Source organism: Triturus cristatus, chromosome 4_1 (genome assembly GCF_964204655.1).
Source record: "Triturus cristatus chromosome 4_1, aTriCri1.1, whole genome shotgun sequence".
NCBI classification, from domain to species: domain Eukaryota; kingdom Metazoa; phylum Chordata; class Amphibia; order Caudata; family Salamandridae; genus Triturus; species Triturus cristatus.
Window position 1 is genome coordinate 658,920,958 of NC_140585.1, and position 10,114 is coordinate 658,931,071.

General features: G+C 41.4%; 1 protein-coding gene across 2 annotated transcripts in view; it reads left to right on the plus strand.

Moving 5' to 3' along the window:
* YAF2 (YY1 associated factor 2) overlaps positions 1 to 6,446 on the plus strand; it is a 199,991-nt gene extending 193,545 nt beyond the window's left edge. For both annotated transcript variants that reach the window (XM_085653071.1, XM_085653072.1), the window contains one exon: positions 4,947 to 6,446. In XM_085653071.1, the coding sequence (XP_085509197.1) occupies positions 4,947 to 5,184 (238 nt within the window). In that variant the 3' untranslated portion in view covers positions 5,185 to 6,446. The remainder of the gene's footprint in view (positions 1 to 4,946) is intronic.
* The last annotated feature ends 3,668 nt before the right edge of the window (positions 6,447 to 10,114 follow it).

Here is a 10,114-nt window from a genome sequence, read left to right on the forward strand (position 1 = left end):
AGAAAGAGGGAAAATAAGGGTCAGAAATGAGCAGAAAGAGGCAAAATAGGGGCCAGAAACTAGCAGAAAGAGGCAAAATGGAGATCATAAACAAGCAGAAAGGCAGAATGCAGGTCGGCAACAAGCAGAAAGACATGATAGTGGTGAGAAACGGGCAGACTAGAGATGCAGAAAGAGGCAGAATAGAGGTCAGACACAAGCAGCAAGAGCCAGAATAAAGGTCAGAAACAAGCAGGAGACAAAACGGTGTGAAACGAGCAGAAAAAATCAAAAGAAAGGTCAGAAACAAGTAGAAAGAGGAAAAATAAGGGACAGAAAAAAGCAGCAAAATTCAAAATAAAGGTCGGAAAATAGCAGAAAGAGGCAAAATACAAGTTGAAACAAGAATAAACAGACAAAATACAGGTCGGGTATGTGCATAAAAGGCAAAATAGAGGTCAAACGAGTTGAAAGAAGCAAAATAGAGGTCCGTAACTAGCAGATTGAGGCAAAATAAAGGTCAGAAACGAGTAGGAAGAGGCAAACTAAGGGTGTGAAGCATGCTGAGGCAAAATAAAGGTCAGAAATCAGCAGAAAGAGGCAAAATAAAGGACAAACGAGCATCAAAAAGCAGACTAAAGGTCAAACAACCAGAAAGAGGGAAAATAAATGTCAGAAGCTATCAGAAAGCAAACTAGAGGTCAGAAACTAGCCGAATGAGGCAAGAGCGATCAGACATAACCAAAAAGAGGCAAAATAGAGGTCCGTAACGAGCAGAAAGAGGCAGAATAAAGGTGAGAAAATCTGCCTTCCTGCCAAATTTGGTGTAATTCCATCCAGCGATTCGGGCTGCAGGCGTGTCTAAAGCTCCTATGGGAATTAACATGGGAAACTTTATGGACCACGCTCCTTTTTCTCGACCCCTGCTCGACTGATAACCCCAAAACTTTCCATGCACAACAAGACTCATTATGACACTAGTTTTGGAAAATTTAGTGAAGATTAGTCAAACAACGCCAAAGATATAGATATAGGCAAGTCAAAAAACGCTTTTTCTTTGGGAACATGGTCCTAACTATAATATATACAGGGGAAATCTTAGACTATGATGAGTAAAAATCCGATCCCCCCCAAAGTATCATCTTTTTATGTACTGCCTTAAGAGTATCAGTAGCCCTCCGGGGAGACCGATCGTCCCCTCAAATGGGCACTTTCTGGAAACTACTGCTATCTATCTATCAAGATAGAGATATTTATATATATATTCTTTTCCCATATGTGGCAGCGCTTCCATTCTACTGTAGGAACAATGGGGATTTTATGTCCAAAATTGATGATGCTGTATGGTCAAACTCCTATCTTATGATTACATTGGATGTTGTCTCCCTGTATACATGTATAGATCGTTTTGTTTGGATAAGGGCCAGTGAACATTTTTGGAAAACAAGATATGCATGTCTTTTTAGAACACAACAAATGCTTGTTAGCTTTTTCATACTTTAACTACAAAATAATATTTTTGTACACAACTGTGTCTTTTACCAACAGAAGGTTAGGACTGACATGGGCATCTGCATCACCCCCAGCTTTGCAAATCTTTTGATGGGCTGGTGGGAGGAGCAGATGGCCTGGGCAGAGGACAAATCGGATTATTTGCAAATTACTTTGATTTGGCCCCGCTATATTGATGATTTAATTTTGTTGTGGAGTGGCCTTGAAGAAATGGCTAATGAGTATGTAACAAAGCTAAATGGCAAACCCTTGCAATTTGGGATTTATAGTCACCAAGAGTTCAGAAGAGATTTCCTTTTTAGATGCGCAATTGAAGGTACAGCAGGGGAAATATGTTCCACCGTACACCGCAAGGTAACAGCTGGGAACAGCACATTAACATTTCAAAAGCCAGCACCCCAAGAATTTAATTGAAAGTATACCCTATGGGGAAACCCTAAGGCTCATGAGTAGTTGTAGCAGCCACACTGGATTTGTAAAACTGGCATGGCGGTGGCGATCCGCCCTACATCATACCCCGCTCGCCACCCATTCCCCCCCCCCCCCCTGCCATATTAGTATGGCGGTCGACCGGGCAGAAAAGGGGCTAGATATGGTGGCGGTGTCTGCTAGACACCGCCATCCATAATAGCATGGGCAGCGGTGCAGGGCTTTCCATGGCGGAGACCCCAGTAATTGCTTTTTATTCCCTGGGGGGTTGATCTGGCTGTGTAGAGAAAAGGGCACTGGCCTGTAATGTTGTTCTGTGTATTTTCTTCTTTTCCCCCAGACTAAGTGCTGTAAATGATATGTATGTCACATTTTGTGACGTAATAAACTGACTCCGCTTTTGCTAGGAGAGTTCCAGTTAAGAACTTAATTTCTCCGCCAACTTTTTCACAGAACATTGTGTAGTGCATTAATGATGGGGTTTAGAACCTCGTGCTACACGAATTGATTTGGAAAATTATAATTTTGTTGAATTTGTTTTGATGCATTGATTCCCTTGGTTATTGTTGCTGTGTAAAATGTCAGAGGATAATCCTTTTTTAAATGGTTCTAATTATGTTCATAGGCGTTATGTTTAATAAAATTATTTTAGTGTTCAGGATATTGGGGCACACTGGGATGTAGTATGTTGTCTATGCCTTTGGCAGATGCTATCTATTTATTTTGTGAGGTGGTAGGTCTCGCTCACTTTGAGAAAGGCTTGTTGAAGCTGAATGGGTCAGTGTGGTTGGAACGGCCTGCTAATAAAGAAAACTTTATATGCAAGATCTGGAGTGCCTGCTGTTTTTCGGCTCGCACGATTCATTTTGAAATATATATATATATGTGTGTGTGTGTGTGTGTGTGTGTGTGTGTGTGTGTATAAATTATGTATGTCATACTCGTTCACTAAAAAAAACAAAGGTTACAGGGACATTATAGTTATATTCAGATTTTACGCACACAAAACCATCGGGGCCCTAAGGTAATTATAACTCGCGGCCGCCATGCACAGTTTTCAAATCAATAACTTCAGTGCAAATGTTGCAGTGATATTACCAATGATGCAGTAGATGTCATGAGTGATGTAATATGTAGTTTCTTTAGCAGTGCATGCCTAGGGCGCGAGTTATAGTTACTTGAGAACTATAACCGCTGATTTTAAAACCTGAACTTGACTAAAATGTCTCTTTAACCTTTTGGTTTTTATTAAATTTCTAAGGTTTAAAAAAATCCTGTTTCCTAACTATAATGTCCTTGTAACCCTTGGGTTTTTCAGGGAATTTCTACGTTTTTTTTAATGCTATTTCCTAACTATAACCAGGACTACTGGAATTATAAGGCAGGAGAAAGCCAAATTATGCTGCAGGGTTGATTACATTATGCAGCAAAAAGGCAAATTATGCGGCACATTTTGTAATACTATTACTTCATTATATAATAATTTTTAAACTTAGTAACACTGTGGGCATTGTTGCACCTCATTAGTAATCCAAATATAGCAATAGAGGAACCGAAAGGTGATCAGTTCTGCTTTGAAAAGGGCCTTCCCCTGCACTCTAACACATCATTGCATTTTTTGTAACTTTTGCACCATTGGATCTAGAATTATTTTTTGTTAAACTCTTCAGATTGTGCTGCATTTGAGGGATCATGTGGCAAATCTATAATTATGTTAAAATCACATAATTCCAGGGTCCCTGACTAAAAGCATCCCCATAACCTTTGTTTTTCCAGTGAATTTCTTATGCAATTTCTTAACTATAATGTCCCTGCAATGTGTGTGTGGGGTTGCGTTGATGTGTGGTGGGTGTATCGGTGCATGTGTGGATCTGTGTGAGTGGTTCTCTGAGTAGGTGTGTGAGTGGATGTATATTTTTTTTTAGTCTGGATCTGTGGATCCATAGTGGATTTACACAGGGGCATGGGCGGAGTGCTGTGGTGGATCCTCGTGCTGGCCAAAAAAAAAAAGGGTTTTTGACAATTTCTTGCCTATGTGGGGTCCCTCCCAGACCCCTCCATCAGCCCGGGGGGGGGGGCAGGATACTTCTTACATCCCTCCGCCCCCCCCCCCAAACTTCGAACCAGTTCTCAATTGGCAAAATGGCAGCCACAACTATTCTGATTGTGGCCAACCAATCATGGTATTGCTGTTGGTGCGTGGATCTGCAGATCCACTGCGGTGGATCGGTGTCTCTGGACATGCATAAATATTTTTTCTTTATTAACTACTGAACAGATTTACTCCAAATCACAACACGCATTGGCAAAGCCAATAGGTCTCACAGATGAGATGTGTTATGCGGATGCTATCTGTTTTATGCAGGGCAGTCATTTTGAATGATGTAATAAGAGCACCCCTAACTTTTTACACCCAGTTACCTTGTCTTTTTTTCTACACTTGGAAACAAATTTACATGATTAAACTTGTATTAATATTGATTTGGTGCTTCCACCCACCTGCTGACTTTCTAGTAAACTTCCAGACCCCCAACTATGTACTTTGTTATACAATAAAAAATAACCTTGCTACCTTTGAGAAGCACTTTACATAAAAACATTTTGAGGTTAAGTCCTGTTTAGCAACTTGTAGTCTCTGCTTCATCGTTCAAACGCAACAGACCATGTATAAGTCTGGGCTGAGTAGGATGGTAACTTAAGTTACTTCATAGTTAGAGATGCCGAATTCTACAGTGACAATTTTTTTCATCAAGGACCAGATACAAGGAGACAGGAACCTTTTTCCCTATATGCTATACCACAGAAGTAGATAAGCACCATAATGCTTTTGAAACATTCTGTCGTACAGATTTTCTATGTTATTTATGGATTCCAATTTGCATTAAGAATGTCTACTTAATTTTTTTGTAATATAACACTATGCAAATGTATGTTGCATCGGGGACTTAAGGCAGGTCCACAATATAATTTAAACTATTGCCTTTCACTTCTTTGAAATAGTTTAAGAATTATTTTTTTCCATCTAGACCAAGATTGAAAAACGTGGATAGAAGCAGTGCGCAGCATTTGGAAGTTACCGTTGGTGATCTGACTGTCATTATTACAGACTTTAAGGAGAAAACTAAGTCAACCCCTGCCTCCAGCGCAACATCTGCAGATCAACACAGTCAAAGTGGTTCTAGCTCTGACAACACAGAGAGGGGGATGTCTAGGTCTTCTTCACCCAGAGGAGAAGGTTCATCGATAAATGGAGAATCCCATTAGTCACATCTTCAACTTCGTGGGTCGCTTCCGTCGTAACATGCAAATCCTCATTTTCTGCCACCAATTACCACATTTTCATGAGAAAATATTCATGTCCATGATTGGTATGTTTATTGGAACATCATAATTCTATGCTTAAACTTTGCAGTGGTACGAGTTGCAGGTTTCAGGCGCACCAATGTGTAGTTGTACACTTTGAATTGCAGTTGGCAGAGACTTAATAAACAAATAAGACTTTTTTCGGTTCTAAAAGTCTTCACACTTCAAGGTGCCATGAAAATGTGGTTGAATATTCATTATGCAGTGTTATTGGTAAGTCCATTCTCACTTTTAGTTTAGTGGGTTCTAACACGAAGTCATTGGATTCACAGCTATTGGCATGTACTGAATTTAACATTTTATAACATAGTTAAAAACTGCCTAAATATGTATTATTTGAGAATTGTGAAAAATAGTTATATGTATACAAGTCATAGATCAACTTTAATCGACTGTTTAAGCAACAGAGGTTTAGAAATGGTCATCTTTAATGCACCTGCTGGTACTTGGTGTGTTTGAATAGGAAAGAAATGCATTTGTACAAACTTTTGCCAATGTTTTTCAACCCATTTTATTAGATTACATTTGCTCTGTATTATTTTGCAGGTTTTATCAGGCTGTTACTTATCCATTAATTTGATGTGATGTTTACAGAAAAAACCGTACACCTGAAAGCATTGATTGTTTTACAGCTTTAAAATATTAATGAAGACACTAATTTACACTGACTCTACAACATTATATATCATTCTGCCCAAGTAATGACAACTTATCCAAACAAATTCAAATGCATCCAAGTCTCTCACCTCTTTGGTAGGTGGTCTGGGTAGTAAAAGTGGACCTTTGACAGAATTCTGTAGTATAAACTTGTGTTTCATAATACTTTTTACTGTCTATTTGTGAAAAGTGTTTGTTTCAGAATGCATGTATTGACTTAAGTTTCATTTGTACATATGTGTGAAATGTTGGCTAGGAGTTGGGGTTGGGTAAAGCTAGTAGTATTGGCCGTTATTTTTAAACATGTTAATCATTTTTAAATGGTCCTTACACAAAAGCAAAAAAAGGGCTGAATTCCTTGAAATCATGCCTTTTTAACATTTCTGTGTCATCCAGTAAATGGCAGACATTTATTCTTTTAACAGTTACTTATTACAGAACCAAACCTATTTCCAGATCCACATAGAATTCTGTAAAATGACCAATAAAATATTTTTATGAATACAGATTTTGCATTTTTGCTTTGAATGTTTGACCAGTACACTGGATTCATTTGTCGAATAAAATGGCTTCAGATCTCCCTTACCAGAAAGGATTTTGCATTCCCTGTCTAACAACTATGATGTTTAGCTGAATCTCGTAGAAATGTATATTGATGTTTGAAGTCAGAACGTTTCAGCACAATGGTATTATTTTTTCAGATCCAAATGACGAAATACATTAAATTTTTCTCTTACGAGCCTTAACTTCTTACTTTAAACAAATGTATTTACCTTATTTTTAGTGTTCACTAAAATTTTATAAAATGCTCCTTGGAAATGCGTGAGCCGCCTTTATCCTACTCTTGAGTGTTATGTGCAACCACCATTATAATTTTTCATAGTAGCAGAACTGGAAACCGCTTTTCAAACTTCTACTCAGTTGGTACCCAATGTGTACATGTACTGCAGAAATAAGTCATTCCCTATTGTGTTTGGATAAGAGCTATGAAATCATGCCAGCTCGATCTGTGCTACCGTCAAAATGTATTGACTCTTGAATTGATTGTTTCTTAAGTAGAACATGGAGGACCAGATCTGACCTGACATGCTGGATTTCATTTTGGCAGGCAAAAATAAAGATTTAAGGTCCTGAGCTTGTGAGCCGCTCTAATTACCAATTCTCGAAATCCTTTCTGCTAGGGAATTAGGAATTCAATTGGATATGCTCCCTCTCCCTCTTGTGTGATACTGGCTCCTGACATTTGTTGGTAGTAATCGAGAAGAGGGTGCACCAGAGACTGATCCATCGCTTTATATGGACAAACCTTAAGTGCCATCTTTGTTTTTTTAATAAACCTTTTTATTGGTATTTCCACAATAAACATAGAATACCAGTGCATGACGGAACATAAGAAATTGGATGTTGGTTGTAGCTCGGGGCATGGCAGTCCGCTCTGAGGGTTTAGAACCATGGCAACTAGGCTGCTCAGCCTGAGGCAATCTCTCGAGGGCAGAGCTTGTGATTTAGCAATGGGGGAGTTGAAATAGAATGAATATCTGAGCCCTGTGGGAGCCCAAAACCTCCTATTTGTGGGGCTGTAAATGCTACAATAGGATCTAGACTAATGATGAGCTGGTGTGGTGAGAAGTGACCTTGTGGAGGTAAGGGGGAGCCCCAGGGTGTCGGGCAGGGTGTTAATGGTATCCAACTAATGGGCAGAGCAACCCTCTTGTCTCGAGAGGCGGGCCCTAGTAGCCATCCGGAGTTATTAGGAATACAGTTAGGAGAATCCATGTCACAGATTGAGGGGCTTCTGGTGGTCTCCTCCGCAGAGTTGCTATGTCTGAGATGGGGGATATTGGGAGAGGGTAGGGGTGGAATCTGTCAGCACAGAAAGCAGAACCTCCCAGTCCTGCGCAATAGGGCAGTGGTGTAGACTTCACACTTGCTCTTTGTGGAGATTTTTGGCCTCTGCTCTTGAGCAGCACCTGCAACCAGGCTTTGGTTGGCAGAGGTGCCAGGACTTTGTACTTCTGGGTTTTGGTCAATTTGGCGACAATGAGGAAGAGATCGAAGAAATGTGCCGCAATCTTTTGTCAACCTGACCTGCAGTATTATCCAAGGGCTACCATCTCTCAGGATCTTGTCCCTCTGTATGCTCGTGGCCTTAACAAGTGCTCTAAATACATCATCCCAGAAGGAGCACAATTGGGGACCGTGCATTCATGCCTGATGTGGGAACACCACATCTACGGCATAGGTCTGGGGCTCTAGGTAAGATCCAGGCAGTCTGCTGTAGAGAGAGGTGAGCCCAGTGGATCATGTAGAAGTGGATAAGTTGGAGCCGGGCATTCTGTGAAACTTTTCTGGCCTATGCCAATGCTTTATCCCCCTTTCTAACTCAGTAGCTGATGAGTAGCAGGTTCTGAGTTGTGGATGGACCAGGTATACCATAAGGAGGTATAAATGAGGAATTACCCCCATGCAATCCATGTTGTTTCAGCAGGGACGTGAAAGTATGAAGTTGACCATTTTGGAATAGGTCCCCCAGTGTGAGAATCCCCGCTTGGTCCCTGGTGTGTAACTCCTGCTTGGAGGTGAGGCCTTGCCTCATCTGGAGGACCAGAAAAGGTATCGCCAGCGAATAGAGTAGAATGTTTTGTGGTCTCCAAGGCTTTGGTAAGGCAGGCACGGAACACAGAGGAGAAGGGGGTGGCTGAGTCACTAGCAACATTAATTTGCCCCAAGTAGGCGGGGGACGGGGTCTGGAATGCAGGTTTCTAGGAGACTATCGACTAGCCAATAGAGAGCCACTGCATTTGGGCCGCCATAACATATTATTCAAAGTTGGGAGCCCCAAGGCCCCCATGAACAAGCAGAAGCTACAATTTTGATAGCCACTCCCAGAGAGTTATGCTATATTATGTCACCCAGAAGCTTGTGTAATTCCAGAAAGAACTTCCGGCGAAGAACTATGGGGATGCTAGCAAAATACTACAAGACGTGGGAAACAACACCATCTTAGAGACCGTAATGCAGCCCATCACACTGGGAGGGACCACTAGAAGGTCACTAGGGACCAGAGCAAAGACTGTAGCTGTCGGGTTCCCATTGAGCAAGTTCGCCCAGGCTTTCAGAAGTGGGCTCCACGCTGGACCCCAAGGGGAATAAACAGGATTTGTCCTATCGCACCAGTAGACCATGGCAAACGCTACTAGTAAGCCTGTAATGGGAGAGCAGTTTGATATGTCCTCGAGGTACAAGAGGTCATAATCCGATTATATTGCATGAATTCCTTCCAATATCCCACTCTCGGCTGGTTTGGGTTTACAGGGGTTCCCTTGCTAGAGCAAAGAAAAGGGGAGAAAGTTGGTAACCCTGCCATGGACAATGGGCTGTTCACCAGTTTCCATCAGAAGCCCACAGACAAATTCCCTTTTGCATTATCGTTCTTGCTATCCCAGAGCGCTGCGCTATAATCTCCCGGTGGGCCAGTTCTTGAGATCGCCGCAATTGTTCAACCAATGGCAAATTCATAGAACAATCTGAAGAACTGGTGACTAAATTAACAGAGAAGGAGTACCCTATCAAAGTGATCAAGAGAGCCCGTAAATGAACTTTGAACACCCCATGTGACACTTTGCTGGAGAGGAATGTAAAACAGAAGGATGAGTGTCTCCCGGTGGTCACCACATTTGACCCACTGTCGACTAAAATAAGACAGATAGTAAGGAAACGTTGGTCCCTTTTAGACACAGCTACCAAGAAGATGCCGACTCCGCGGTTTGCTTTTAAAAGGGCCCCTAACCTAAAAGACCAATTGGGCCACACCCGGACGATAGCTATGCAACAGTCATCAAATTTTCTGGTCTCTATCCATGCGGGGGCTGCTCAGTCTATAACCTCACACAGGCCACCAAAAGTGTTCTCCTAGAAAATGGCAGTGTGTGGTTTTTAAACAGATTTAGCAATTGCAATACCACAAACGTCATCTATAGGCTTACTTGCACCTGTGGGATACATTACATTGGACTCACGTCCCGCAAGGTGAAGGTGCGTGTACAAGAACATTTAAGTACTCTCAAAGCCAGGAAATTAACAACTTGTTTGGTGCAACATTTCCAAGAGCAACAACACGACTTCAGGGATCTGAAGTGGACAGTTCTTGAGAGGGTGATGGGTGAGACACATA